This window comes from Pogona vitticeps, chromosome 9 (genome assembly GCF_051106095.1).
Source record: "Pogona vitticeps strain Pit_001003342236 chromosome 9, PviZW2.1, whole genome shotgun sequence".
Taxonomy (NCBI): domain Eukaryota; kingdom Metazoa; phylum Chordata; class Lepidosauria; order Squamata; family Agamidae; genus Pogona; species Pogona vitticeps.
In genome coordinates this window covers 3771894-3785688 of record NC_135791.1, presented here as the reverse complement: position 1 = coordinate 3785688, position 13795 = coordinate 3771894, and the positions used below count along the sequence as shown (strand labels likewise).

General features: G+C 47.7%; 1 protein-coding gene across 8 annotated transcripts in view; it reads left to right on the top strand.

The window, feature by feature from the left end:
- Nucleotides 1-13795, top strand: part of LOC110087305 (zinc finger MYM-type protein 4) — a 49882-nt gene that overhangs the window by 26377 nt on the left and 9710 nt on the right. For 6 of the 8 annotated variants that reach the window (XM_072980190.2, XM_072980192.2, XM_072980191.2 and 3 more), the window contains exons 11-24: nucleotides 813-963; nucleotides 1083-1198; nucleotides 1821-2096; nucleotides 3133-3283; nucleotides 4750-4922; nucleotides 5792-5984; nucleotides 7111-7254; nucleotides 7485-7522; nucleotides 8436-8580; nucleotides 9895-10016; nucleotides 10765-10933; nucleotides 11490-11543; nucleotides 12695-12874; nucleotides 13132-13226. In XM_072980190.2, the coding sequence (XP_072836291.2) occupies nucleotides 813-963; nucleotides 1083-1198; nucleotides 1821-2096; nucleotides 3133-3283; nucleotides 4750-4922; nucleotides 5792-5984; nucleotides 7111-7254; nucleotides 7485-7522; nucleotides 8436-8580; nucleotides 9895-10016; nucleotides 10765-10933; nucleotides 11490-11543; nucleotides 12695-12874; nucleotides 13132-13226 (2007 nt within the window). The remainder of the gene's footprint in view (nucleotides 1-812; nucleotides 964-1082; nucleotides 1199-1820; nucleotides 2097-3132; nucleotides 3284-4749; nucleotides 4923-5791; nucleotides 5985-7110; nucleotides 7255-7484; nucleotides 7523-8435; nucleotides 8581-9894; nucleotides 10017-10764; nucleotides 10934-11489; nucleotides 11544-12694; nucleotides 12875-13131; nucleotides 13227-13795) is intronic. The other 2 variants (XM_072980193.2, XM_078380068.1) reach the window with 1 other exon arrangement.

Sequence of the window (13795 nt, the reverse complement as noted above, 5' to 3'; positions counted from 1 at the left end):
ATAATAATAATAATAATAATAATAATAATAATAATGAGGATGAGGATGAGGATGAGGATGAGGATGAGGATGAGGATGAGAGCCCCAGTGGCACAGCGGTGAAACTGCAGTATTGCCATCAAGCCTCTGCTCACAACCTGAGTTCGATCCCAACAGGCCAGGTAGCTGGCACAAGGTTGACTCAGCCTTCCATCCCTCTGAGGTCGGTCAAATGAGTACCCTGCGAAGTTCTGTTTTCATCATTATGCTATAAACCACCCAGGGAGTACTCTGGCATTGTGGAGAGGTAGAGAAGTCAAAACAACAACAGAAGACAGCAGCTTGTCTGCTGTGAATGAGAAAAGGCCTGCTGGAAAAGAAAAAACAGTTCAATTCGTAATTTAAGGAAGAAAAAAAGTTTCCATAAGGTTGCTCTCACCTGGCTGCTTTTATCCCAGTCGGCATTTTACATGAGCCTTGGCTGCATAGAAAACAACCCAAAGGGAGGGAGTGGAAGGTAAAGAAAGAACGGTAAACTCAAGTTCCAGCTGCTCTTCGTGCAGCTGGAAATTTCCCCCTTTGCGGCTGCCCAGTGACTCTCTGGGTCTTCCAACGGTCCTCTCATTCTGGTCCCTCTGACCTAACGTAGAGTTTGTGCCGTGTTCTTCTGACTCGCCTGGTACGTTTCAACGTGCACTCTTTATTTTATTTTTATTTTTATGGGTGACTTTTTGGAAACAAAAACTTGTCCAGATGACTCGTTGGCAGGTGGAAGGTCCTGTTTCTGCTGCTGGTGGGCAGGAAGGGACACTGAATTCTCCCTCCTTCTGTAGAAGTCGGCGAAAATCACTCCTTGCGCCCTGTGTAAATCCCTGAGGTCTTCGGCGGAGATGATTGAAAGCACAAATAACGTAGGGAAAACGGAGCTCTTTTGCTCGGTGAACTGCTTGTCGGCGCACAGAGTGAAGATGGTCACCTCGTCCGGTAAGTGTCTGCGTTCCCCTCTATCTCTGAGCCCTGAGAACAAAACAAAACAAAAGCGTGAAAACCCCTTACCTTCCTTTCTCTTATGCTTTGACTCTTGTCTTTTATTTTTCCGCCAGGTGTCCAGGTCCAGTGTAACAGCTGTAAGACCTCAGCCGTTCCTCAGTATCACCTCGCCATGTCCGATGGGAGCATACGCAACTTTTGCAGCTACAGCTGTGTGGTTGCTTTTCAGGTCTGTCTTCCTTTCCGGTCCCTGGACTGCTTAGTGGTCAGGTGGGCCGGTCCCGTTCCTCCGATCCGAACCTTTTTCTGGTGAAGATCAGTTTGGATGCAGATTTTTCCTCCTGATAAAAGGCATGCACAGATTCCCGCCCTGGAAAAATATACTTGCAGAGAAACCTTGCTGCACTGTGCGGTTCGTCTGTGCACAGACTGCAATGCTACAGTCCGTTTGCACACTCTTGTTTTCTGCTCAGAGTATCCAAAGTAACTTACTTAGAGCCGTGAGACAGGCCAAAGGTGAGTCAGAGAAAAGAGCTATCCAACTGAACAATTTTCTAGGAAACTTCCCAGCAGGACTGGAGCATAACTGCACTCTGTTGCATGTTAGCCAACGAGGGTTATGCAAAAGCCCACTGGCTCTAATACTGCCGATGACCCATAGCTGTGCAGGCTAGCAGCCGTGCGGGTGCTTAAGCATTGACTCTCTTCTGGGCTGTGGGGGAAAGATGCCGACTGAAGCCTCTTAGCCATTGCTGAGTCTCAGAGTCACGACTGCAGCCCCAGTCAGACGGGGTTAGGTTTATCCTCCGCAACAGCTGATGTCCGTTTTCTCCTCTCCCGGCGCTTTACAGAACTTGTTCAACAAACCCACCGGAATGAACTCCTCCGTGGTGCCCTTGTCGCAGGGCCAGGTGATCGTCAGCATCCCCTCAGGGGCAACCGTTTCGGCCGCGGGCAATTCTACCTCAACCGTTTCCCCCAGCTCGGTCAGCAGCTCGGCCGCGGCCGGTCTCCAGAGGCTGGCGGCTCAGTCCCAGCAAGTCACCTTTGCCCGCACGGTCGTCAAACTCAGGTGTCAACACTGTAACCGCCTGTTTGCAACCAAGCCCGAACTGCTGGATTACAGGGTAATTGGCACCGGCCGGTTGTTCGCACCCACCCAACCACCACCACCCCCTCTCGCATTGGAGGCATGAGTGCCTCAGTCCACCAGCCAGAGTCCTGTTGCTTTTGAATAATGCAAGGGGTTCCTGTTAAAGGTACAGATTAACTTTTATTAGAGAATATTCCAGCATATGGTGAGTTAAACCAGAACAAAGTTGAGTTGATCCCATGAGTTTGCACAGTTGACTCTCCTTTTGCTGAATCTGGAACAGTGATGCAGACTAGGGAAGGGAAGTGGGAGAAGTTGAACTTAGGGTTCGATGGGCTGCAGAAGTAAGTCTACAAGATGTCCCCTTGATTCAGTTCAGGATATATCAGTGTTGAAAACCTTTCTGCCGTACAATAGTTGCCATGATCTGTTCTGTGATTTTTAAAAAAAATTATTTTGGCCCCTTCCACTTCCCAGTTGCTGCTTCCATCCATTGGTTTCTGGGATTTCAGCAGTCCAGGATTGGGTCACGAGAGGGCCAAATGCCAGGGGTTCGGTGAATTGGCAACACCCAGCGCACCATGGGCTGGACTGGACAAAGCTGTGGCCGTCGGAGCCCAGTGACTTCTGGAAGGCTGCACCCTTGCTTTAGAGCAGTGGTTTCCAACCTTGGGTCACCAGAGATGTTCTTGGATGACAAGTCGCAGAAATGCCAGCACAGCTTAGTGGTGAAGGCCTCTGGGAGATTTAGTCGAAGAAGATCTGGGGACCCAAGGTTGGAAATCACTGATTTAGAAGGTGTCTTTGCAGCCTTACAAGCTGGAAAACGGTGTGTGTGCATGTGTTTTATATGAAGGCTGAGATTTTCCAGACTTTTGCACTCTTGCACCTGCTACTGCGCTGTTTGTGGTAGTGTTTGGAGACTTCACTCTCTTAAGAGCTCTCACCTTGACATCGGCAGGGTCCTGCATTTAATGTTTTATGGAAGTGGGTGCATTTGTAGCCCCTTTGAGGAGGAAGGGTGGGTCGGCCTCCTTTCTCCCTAATCACCCATTCTTGCTTCGTTACAGGGCAAAATGTTCCAGTTTTGCGGCAAGTCCTGCTGTGACGAGTATAAGAAGATAAACTGTGTCATGTCGATGTGCGAATACTGCAAAATTGAGAAGATTATCAAAGAAACTGTGCGTTTCTCGGGAATTGACAAATCGTTTTGTAGTGAAGGTAAGAGATAGGAGGGATAGATCCTGTGTTTGGGGCAAGCTTAGTCCTGAGGTGCTTTGTGGGCCTGCATTGTTGCATGAATGAGTCTCTGCCGAAAATTTAGAGCAGTTCCGGAAGTGAGTGGCACACTGCTCTTGAAGGGGTATCACAAATTTGTGGGTAGATTTTAGCTGGAGCAGAATCATTTCTTTCAGGATATAAATAGAGCCAGCATTTTAAGAGGCTAGTCTTCAAGAGAAAATTGCCTCTTGGTAGCTTCCTTTTTTTTTCAAATGACCCCTTTACCAGAAGAAGAAGACAAAGAAGAAATTAAAATTCCAAAATGTAATGAAGTTGTACTTGGTCAAAGATCCTTTACCTCCTGCTTGCCACTCTGCGGCTCTCAGGAAAGATCCACTTAGGTGACCCTCAATAGCCTCGGTCCGTGGCAGCTTCGATGATCTTGAAACTACATTTCGGAGTCTTGGAGTTCACAAAAGTTTCTGTGGTTTGGATTTGTGAGCTCCTCGTTCAGCATCAAAAGTTCCTCTGAATTCACATACACTGTGCAGGCCTCCTGTTGCCCATCGCAATAACCTTGGAACGGCAGAGTTGGGTCGTAAAGAGGCCCTGTGGGGACCAGGCTCCCCAATTTCTGGCCCCAAAGATGCCTAAGTCCCTGAGCTACCCTTCCTGCGGTGGGCTCTCTCTTTGAAAAATGCTCTTTAGGGCAGGACTGCACAACATAGGAACTTCCAGAACCTAACGTTAGACCTCCGTGGTCCTTGTATATATGTATCCTTGCCTTTCTCCTTAAAAAGGACCCAGGGCAGCTGACTTAATTGAAAGACAATATTGAAACCCAGGCTGGCTCCCTCTTTGCTGCCCTTCTGCAAGAAGGCAAAGACCTTCCACTTCAGGCAGGCTTTCTTTTAAAACCTGGTGGTCTGAGATGGGTTTTTAAATGGATGGTTGTGCTCTGTTGTTTTAAATGTGTTTTTGGGTTGGTTTTCCTAACCTTTTTAATGTAATACTTGTTTAATTCTTTTTTAATATTTGCATGCGTACAGTTTTCAGCTTTTAAATACTGTTTTTTTAATGATGTAGGCCGCCTTGGGTTCTTTTTGAGGAAAAAGGTGGAATACATTTTTTAAAAATTAATAAATATTTGAAGCTGAAAACGATGAGTCTACGACATTGTTGAGCTACCCTTTTAGGTCAGTCCTAGCTAACGTAGCTTCTGTGGGTTAAAGATGGGACTCCTAGTCCAGCAGCATCTGGATGAGCAGGGGTTCCCCATCTCTCTCCATGGGGCACGTCTCGGGGTGCACAGGTTTCCATCTGACGCCAGACACCGTTGTCGGGATTAGGCAGGCTTCTTTTTTGCAGAAGAATTTGCCCCAGCAGCCCCCGCCCCTTACTTTCGAGAGGTGGAGATGCTAAGTGAGCGGTGAACTTTTTTTGGTTCTTCTCCGTTATCATCCTAGGTTGCAAGCTGCTGTATAAGCACGACTTAGCCAAACGTTGGGGGAACCACTGTAAGATGTGCAGCTACTGTTTGCAGACCTCTCCCAAGCTGGTGCAGAACCACTTTGGGGGCAAGGTGGAGGAATTCTGCTCAGAAGACTGCATGTCCAAGTTCACCGTTCTGTTTTATCACGTAAGTCGATTCGGGATCCCTGTCTGTTTCTCGGCTGTTGTTATCCGCCCTCTGGAAAGCAACGGAGGAACACAGGAGGCCGGCTTGGCTTGGCTTGGCAGTCCAAAAAGGTTGCTCTTCCAAGCCTTGACCTAGTGGCCTTATAATAAAGAAGAGATTCTCAAGCTTCATCTGCATGGAGTGTACGTCTTATTTACTCTTTGAATATTGACTTTCGGTCTTGCAAACTGTCTCGCTGGCATTGGGGGAAGAATCTTCCTAGAAGAACTTGCACAGGCCTTTTGTTAGAAGCAAGAGAATGATCTGTAGCTTCCATGTTCACTATTTAGTCCCAGTGTTTGATTTAATCTTAACAGGGATTTTTTTTAATTTATTTTTTAAAATGTTGTTAAAGAAACTAAAGAAAATGTGAAACAGGCTCCCTGGTGTCGCAGGAAAACTGTGTCAAGCAGCCATTTTGTTCAATTACGTACAATGCAAAACGCTTAGTCCATTGAATTGTGAGCCCCTCCAAAAAATATACAGTATGGGGTTCTTGCTGTACTTCTGTTTTCAGTGTGTATGAATTTTGGATGCATGTGTTTTGGTGAGCCTTTCATTTTTTAAAAAATTCATGTATTTATGTAATTTTAAAAAGTGGTCCATAGTTGTTACAGTAATATTTAACACCAGAGGATTGGTTTGGTATCAGACCAAAGTAGGGCGTTGTGTGCCCACGGGGCAGGCGTATCTTTTGTTCCTTTTGACAAGATGATGGTACACAACCCATAAGTCCACAGATAGCCTGGCTTGGCAGATACCTGTGGTGCTTTGGATCCTTCTCTTTGTTTTGTTTTAATCTCGCCACACTTTCTCTTTCTTCCTCGTAGATGTCCAAGTGCGACGGGTGCAAAAGGCAGGGTAAACTCAGCGAGTCCCTGAAATGGCGAGGAGAAATCAAGCATTTTTGCAATTTGCTTTGCATCTTGATGTTCTGCAACCAGCAGTGCGCTTCGGACCCGCCACCCCCACCTCCGCCCCCTCCACCGCCACCGCCGCCACCACCCCCTCAAAACAATGCAGGTAAAAGATCGCCTGCCATGGCATTCTTATTAGGGCAGATGTTTTGGCAACGGCAGTATCAACGGCAGAGCAAATTCCGAAACACTGAGTATAGGGTCTGTGTGTTACACCTGAGTAAACATATGAAGCATCGTCGTTCTGCAACGAGGAGACATCGAGGCAGAGCGAGTCGTGAGTTCATTTCTATTCGAAGCTGACTGGGCTGGGAGATTTTGAGAGTCGTGGCCCTAAAAGCTAGCATTTCTGAGTGCTGATGTATAGAATCACAGAATAATAGAGTTGGAAGGGACCTGTAAGGCCATGCAGTCCAACCCCCCCAGCTTAAGGCAGGGATCCAAATCAAAACGGATCTGACAGAGGGTGGTCCAATTTTCTCTTGAAGGCCTCCAACATTGGAGCACTCACCGCCTCCCCCTGTTAGGCCATGGGTTCCATTGTTGTCCTGCTGTAAGATTTAAGACGTTTCTTCCTGATATCCAACCTAAATCTGGCTATCAAATAATACATGAACTCTTTAGAATATATACGTCAAATGAAAAACAACAGTTCTAAGCCAAGGCTCCTAACAAATTCCAACTGAGAAAGAGAAAGAAAAAACAGATAAGTAGATGGGTCAGCAGACAAAATTCTGAGATGTAGGTTTTGGAAAAAAAAACAGAAAGTAGTGTAGCTTTACTGGAGGGAAACCACAGCTGTTCTCTTCAGTTTAACTCGGCAAGTCAAAAGGGAAGAACAAGTGTAGAGAACCTCTCTACGCATATTTACTGAAAATTAACTCTTATTAATTTTAAACGGGGGCTCACCCTGTACAACTGACTATACAATGGAAGGAGACATGGAGGAGGCGTATGTTCATAGGGCCTTTCTATTCTGTATAATTAAACATAATAGATTTTAAAGCTAAATGATTTTTTTGTTTTGTTTAAACATTGGCATTGGTTTTTCCAGTCAGACACAGCACTCAAAAGGCAGTGTATCTCAGGCGAGGCTACCAAGGGTCTATTTTGTACCCATATTTTTTGTGGAACAGCTCCTGGATGCTTTGTAGGCCAGCATGAGTGCTGGCTGACCTGTAGTGTTTTTCGCACCCGTGACCCCTTCATCTCCTTCTGTTTCCTCTGCCCAGCAAATCTCCCCATGCCGCCAACCTCTTCGGCAGGGCCGCCTCCGTCACTCAGGAAGGAATCCACCCCAGTCATTGCCAACGTTGTCTCTCTCGCTAGCGCGCCCGCTGCTCAACCCACAGCCAATTCCAACAATGTCTTGCAAGGTAAGTCTGCCAGCCATACCCTCGCCGCCATGTGCGCATTGGTTAAACTCCTCCGTCTTTTATGCCGTTAGTTCCTGGAAGATGATGTTGCCTCTTGTGGCTGTAGAAAGCGACAGCAACTACACCAGCCTAAGGACGGTGCTTTGGAGGTTCTTTGTAATTCATTGACTGTATATTCATAATATTATGAAGAAAGAAATCTCCTGCCTTTTTTTTTTTACTCTCAACAGGTGCAGTTCCTACTGTGACAGCAAAAATAATTGGAGATGTAAGTTGTCCTGCCAGATCTGCGTCCCATCTACTAAACAGCAAAAGTCAACTAGTCAGTTCTGCTGGAATTCTGTCCTTCCGTACATTTTGCTCAAATATAATATCAGTGACAACACCAGTGGGGTTGGTGTAGAAATGGAAGTCAGTCAATCAGTAATTTGAGCATCTTGGTGCAATGTATAAAGTTACCTTTCATTTTTATGTAATTTTTTTCTTTTTTCTTTATTTAAATGTATTCACCCTCCCACCTAGTGGATAAGCCTCTACTCTGGATGGCTTCCAAGAAATTAATGCAAAATTACAAACAGCATTAAAATAGTAGACATATAAAAGAAAAAGTCCCTCATCAAACCGCCAGCCTAGCAAATATGCCCCATTTTCTGCCGTAGTACCTTCGTTTTCAAATGTCAAGTCCTGATTCCATCATGTTAAAAACAGATGGGCATTCGAGACAGCTTCCAAATCGTTTGTGTTCCTTTTGTGTTTGCTTTTACTGGGGCCCATCTTTCTTCATTCTCTTGTGCCTCTGAACAAACGCCAGTGGACAAGAGAGGAGGAATTAAGTGTAGATGTTGGTCAAGACCAAGGAAGGGGCAAAACCACCAGCCCTCTGAATATTCCTTTCTCTCGGGAAAGATGCAGATGTTGGGGTGATGGGTGAGGTAGCAGTGGGACTCAGTGGGACATGGCGTTGAGCCTTAACCTCCGATGTGCAGAAATAAAAAGTGGGAAGTTGCCCCTTTGGACCATGGCTTCCAAAATCTTCCAGCCCTCGTGGCCTTCCTGGCTTTCGAAAGCAGTCGTTCAGAAAAGATGTCCCCCCCCCCAAGCTCTTCGTAGATGCCCCTTTTTGTTCTTTTTCATGAAATGCAGCAAATAACTGTGAGTCTCCTTCCCTGACCACAAACCAGGCAAGCACTCAAACGGACGCTTTGAAGCTGCCCCCTTCTCAGCCTCCCCGGCTTCTCAAGAACAAAGCCCTGCTGTGCAAGCCCATCACGCAGACCAAAGCCACCTCTTGCAAGCCTCACACACAGCACAAAGAATGCCAAACAGGTATGCCGGGAAAAGAACGCCAGGCTGCTTCAGGACCCGTGAGACACACACACACACCCATTGCCGTTAGCAACCACCTAGGAACCGTTCCCGTGGTTTTATTAGGAGCTGCTTGATGTCTCCAGAGTTAAAAGCAGGAGCCAGGTGGTTTTCCTTAGGTTAGAGCAGCATGATGGAGAGAAAACAGGGGGTGGAGTTGGGTGGAAAGATCTCATTTGTGTGTTTTTTTTTAAATAAAAAAACACCACAAGATCTGCAGGATAGTTTTCTAACGTGCCTTCCCCACCCCCATCCTGTAAAAAAATGGTCCGACTCAAGAACAGGAGCCCTTCAGTGTCTTGAAGCCTTTGGGTAGCCTCCTGCTCCCTTTGGAATAAGAAAAGCGCGCTAAGCATGGCTTTCAGTGCGACATAGACTGGCGCAAAAGCCGGATCAAAGTGAACATCTCTGCTGGAAGAGACAAAGTCTCGGGCGCAGTGCAAAAAAAATGGCTTTTATGCACCTAAAAGTTGCCAACGGCCTTTCAGGAGATTTATTCCGTGGCCGCCTTCAGGGGCAGTCATTTCTCAATGTCTGCGTAGATCTCTTACAGCTTTATTTACAGACTGCAGAACAACAGCTCCTGCGAATTGACAGAGTTTCTCCTTCTCGTTGGCTTTAGTGCTGCCTTGCGATGCATATAATGCTTCCAAGGCAGAGAGCAGAAGTCAAGAAAGCAGGCGTACACCCCGAGAACATTCATTTTAGCTGGTATCGCATAATGTGCCTACAGTAATCCACTTGGGGAGTATTTTTCCCTAGTAGGAGAATGTCTTGTCTTTGGCTGATAGAATGTCCTCTGTATCCCTGGCGTGTTTGCTTCTCTTGTGTAGCGTAAAAGTAAGTAGATAAGTGCCTATCCCAGTGAAGGAGATAACAGTGCACATATGTAACTCAGCTAAGCCACATCCCAAGTAGTCTCCATTCTCCTTGTCTTCCCATTTTTATGGACTTTTCCAGGGGTGTATGAAATGAAGGACGGTTCAAACAAACCCCTGGCTGCTTTTCCAGCAGGAGAGAAACTGTCTCTTGTCCTGGGGATTGAGTTTCCAGAAACAGTCTGGGAATAATCTGATATAATCTTGCCGGGAACACACATGCAGACGAGTCTCCAGGAACAAAATGCGGAGGCCATCCCTGACGAATTTGGAAGTGTTGTTAGGAGCAGCCGTTGAGGCTAGCGGAGGAGAGATAACCGCTCTTAAGCAGAGGCAGTTGAACGGCTGTTCTCCAAGAATGACCCTTTTTCTTTCTTTCCAATTTTTAACACGACAGAAGAAGAAGAGGACATTCCACCCAAAATCATCATGGTGCCTGTTCCTGTACCAATCTTTGTGCCAGTCCCGCTTCATCTCTTCACCCAGTACACACCAGTTCCGCTGGGGATGCCAGTACCTGTGAGTGACGATACATTTCGCACCTTGTCTTCTTTGGCACTGGGGACCCTGGAGCGGGGAAGGAGAAAAAGTACCTTTTGGGGATTGCACATTGCCCCCCCCCCCGACCTGGCTGCTTTAGGAGCATGAGGCGTTGGGAGTGGTCCATGGTGGGCGTCTCAGGCTTTTGATCAAGCTGCGTTGGTGACCAGGTCTTTCCTTGAATTGGAGATAAAGTGGTGCCTCGCTTAGCGATGTTAATCCATGCAGCAAAAATCGCTGCTAAGCGATTTCATCGCTAAGTGATATTAAAAAGCCCATAGAAACGCCATTAATGTGTTCCTATGGGCTTCAAAACTAACCTTAAACGAAAATCCTCCATAGGGGCGGCCATTTTCGGTGCCTCTAAAGCGAGGCAACACATTGGGCGGCCATTTTGTTTACCCGGCAGCCATTTTGGAACTGCCGATCAGCTCGCCGAAAATGGGGGCTTTGCGATGATCGCGTCCCTGCGATCATCGCAAAGCGAATTTTCCCCATAGGGAACATCGCAAAGCGATCACTTTTGCGATCGCAAAAACATCGTCGCAAAGCGATTTCTTCGTTAAACGGAGCGATCGCTATGCAAGGCACCACTGTACATCACAAAAGAGAGCTTTTCCTTTGGTTTTCCCATTTGCATGGGAAATGGAAAGGAAGGCACCTTTCCTGTCTGCAGGTGATTTCTTCTGATTTCTCCCTGTCTGCCCAAATCAAACCTCCTGTCTAGGTCCCAGTTCCCATGTTTGTCCCCCCTGCCCCGGAAAACAGCAGCAAGGCAGCCGAACCCCTCCCGGACGTCAAAGAGAAAGACCCTGCAGCGGCCTTCGAGACGGATCTTCTGCAGATGGCAGAAATGATTACAGAAGACGAAAAGGAGAAGGAACACTCTCAAGGAGGTGCAGCCCCTTTTCTTTTTCCAGAGTTGTCGACAGAGTTGGGATTTGGAGTGCAGGGAGGGTGGCAACGTCGAAATTTATTTCTGGCTCATTTGGAGTCCCCGTATCTCCCCTGTGTGTGAATTGTGAAACACATCCTGTTAGCCTACCAACCGGCAAAGGCAGTCCTCTCATTTATCCTAAAGAGCTGTTCCACCAGAGCAGGAGTCTCCAAACTACGGGCCACATCCGGACCACCTTGCTGTTTTATCCAGCCCGTTCCTTTCAGCCTGTACACGGGGGGGGGGGGGGAGAATCTGTGCATCTGTTTGTGCATTCAGGGGACAGGCATGTGTGCAGGCGGGCATGTATGTGGACACTTGTGCACACGTTCCTGCTCGTTCAGCCCTCATGTTGAAATTACTGTATCCGATCTAGCTGTCATGTCAAACGTTTGGAGACCCCTGCATCAGACCAATGGCTGTGTGGAGGTGCAGATCTATAGATGCAAATGCACAGGTGACCAAGGAACAAATATTATGGATTAGCACCTGTTTTTCTTCTCCACTTGTTTCAGGCTCCCAGACCTCTGAGCACGAGCTATTCCTGGATCCTAAGGTGTTTGAAAAAGGTGAGTACATAACTTCCCTTAGACCATAAGTTCAGCCAGATAAATAGTCTTTAAAAAGACATGCCTGTCTGAGCACTGAGAGGCACCGAGGAGAATCTTCTCTGTCTCCCACTGGTGACACAGTATGCTCTCCGGAGACACAAGGAGATTTATTCTCTGCTGGGAATTCCCTGGCGGTGGAATTCCTATCTCTTTGAGGCCCAATTAGAGCCAAGGATAGTCCCAGATCCTGATACAGAATTAAACTGTGATTCTGTATCCTGGCTTTTGGAACCTAGAAATCAAGTCTAAAAATCAAAGCTTGACTGTGTTATCAAATTCTGGTAACAGCATACGTGGTTTCAAATTGTTTTAAATAGGCCAGAATCCTGTTGCCCTTCTTGTAAAGGTGTCAGTAACTTATTGCAGCTAATCTGATGAGGTGCCAGGGCAAGTTGCAAGCGGAAGCCTGTCCCATGTGCTTGATTTGCACCACCAAGATGTGCCTCGACCCTTCGCTGCCATTCACCATCCTAAAGAATGCAAACCTTACGTGAAGGCCAGTGTGATTCTGGCCGGGGTTTCACAAAGTTTTGAATAGTTTGAAATCATTTCGAACCATTACAAAGCTTTTAATTGTTTTATTCTCTGTAGCATTGCCTTGAGAACACACCAAGTCAGGTCCTTGGTGTAGCTCCCCCAGTACTGACAAGAGGCTGAATCCTTTTCTTGCCCTCCTTGGAAATCCCTGGTGTTTCTTAGTGTCTCCCATCGAATCGATGGGAGACACAAAGAAAGGACTTCCCTTCCCCACGTATGCGGTTACTTGAATTTGATAACACAGTCAAGCCTTGATTTTTAGACTTGCTTTCTAGGTTCCAAAAGGCAGGACACAGAATCACAGGTTAAATTCTGTATCAGGATCTGAACCAGGCCTTGCCATCTTCATGTATTAAATCAGGCGTGAGTGTGTGTGTGTGTGTGTGTTCAGAGATGCTCTGATGCTAGGCGGCTCGACTGGGGGACCTCCAAGCCACCTTCCAGCTCATAGCAAGCCACCGAGCAGCTCATTCCTTAAAACAGGTGGGAATGGATGAGCAGCCCGTGTCTTGTCTTGGCTGAGCAGCCTCCTCCTCCTCCTCCCCGTGTCCGTCTCCCCTCTCCCTTCGCAGACCAAGGCAGCACGTACAGCGGTGACCTGGAGTCGGAAGCGGTGTCCACCCCACACAGCTGGGAGGATGAGCTCAACCACTATGCCTTACGCTCCAGCACGGTGCCCGAACCGGAGCCGGAGCCGCGGCCATTCTCCAAAGGAGACCTGGAGCAGGACCTGGAAGCGGACTTCCCTTCAGGTTGGCCTGTTTTGGAAGAGAGCCTCTCCAGTGGTGGGATGTGCTGCTTTTCCTGAGCCGCATTCCCCCCCCCCCCTTCTTCTGGCTTCTGGGTGGAGTTTGGCGGAAATATTGGGGGGGCGGGTGGAGACACAGTCCACTGGTGTTAATTTCACACCCTGTTCAAGGATCTGTATCCTGCCCCATAGGCCCACTTCTGTGAGACGCCTGCTACTTTCCCAGTACTAAATCTCTGCCTTTTTGCTCTTGACAACCAGACTCTTTCGACCCCATCAGCAAAGGGCTGGGACCTCACTCACGTGCACGAGCAAGGCGGAGGCACAGGGATGGCTTCCCGCAGCCGAAAAGAAGGGTAAGGAGCACCGTGGGGTTGGGGGGTGGGGTTTGTGCCCCTTATTGATTGATTACCTCTATAGAAAGGTGCCATGACTCTTAACACATCAGCACTCATTACATTCTCAGAATAAAAGAGAGGAGGCTCTGAGAGAGAGAGAGAGACCCACCCTAAGGCCTCCCAGGGGCCTCCTCATGCCCTGAGGAAGGTTTGACAGCGTTCTCTCCCCAGCGCTAGCCCTGTGATGTTGACCATCATAGCCAAGGGATGGTCTCAAAGCTGTTGTCTAGAGCACGCTGTTCGGGCATCCCCTGAAGAGCGAAGGAAAGGTTTAAGTGGCAAATCCTTCCACCCTCCAAAGGCTTCTGGGAACGAGCTTTGCCCGATTGGAAGCCAAACACCGGGGAGGAGAATCAGATGGACGGTCTTGGCCCTCCCAGGTGCAGACTCCCTATGGTTGCCCGCCCAACCACAAATGGGTATGGGGCTAATGTGCGTAGGTTTCAGGGGATAGATGACTCTCATACAGATGACCGCAAAGCCTCCCATCCGTGGGCAATCTTTCTTTAACGCCTTTACTTTTGGTT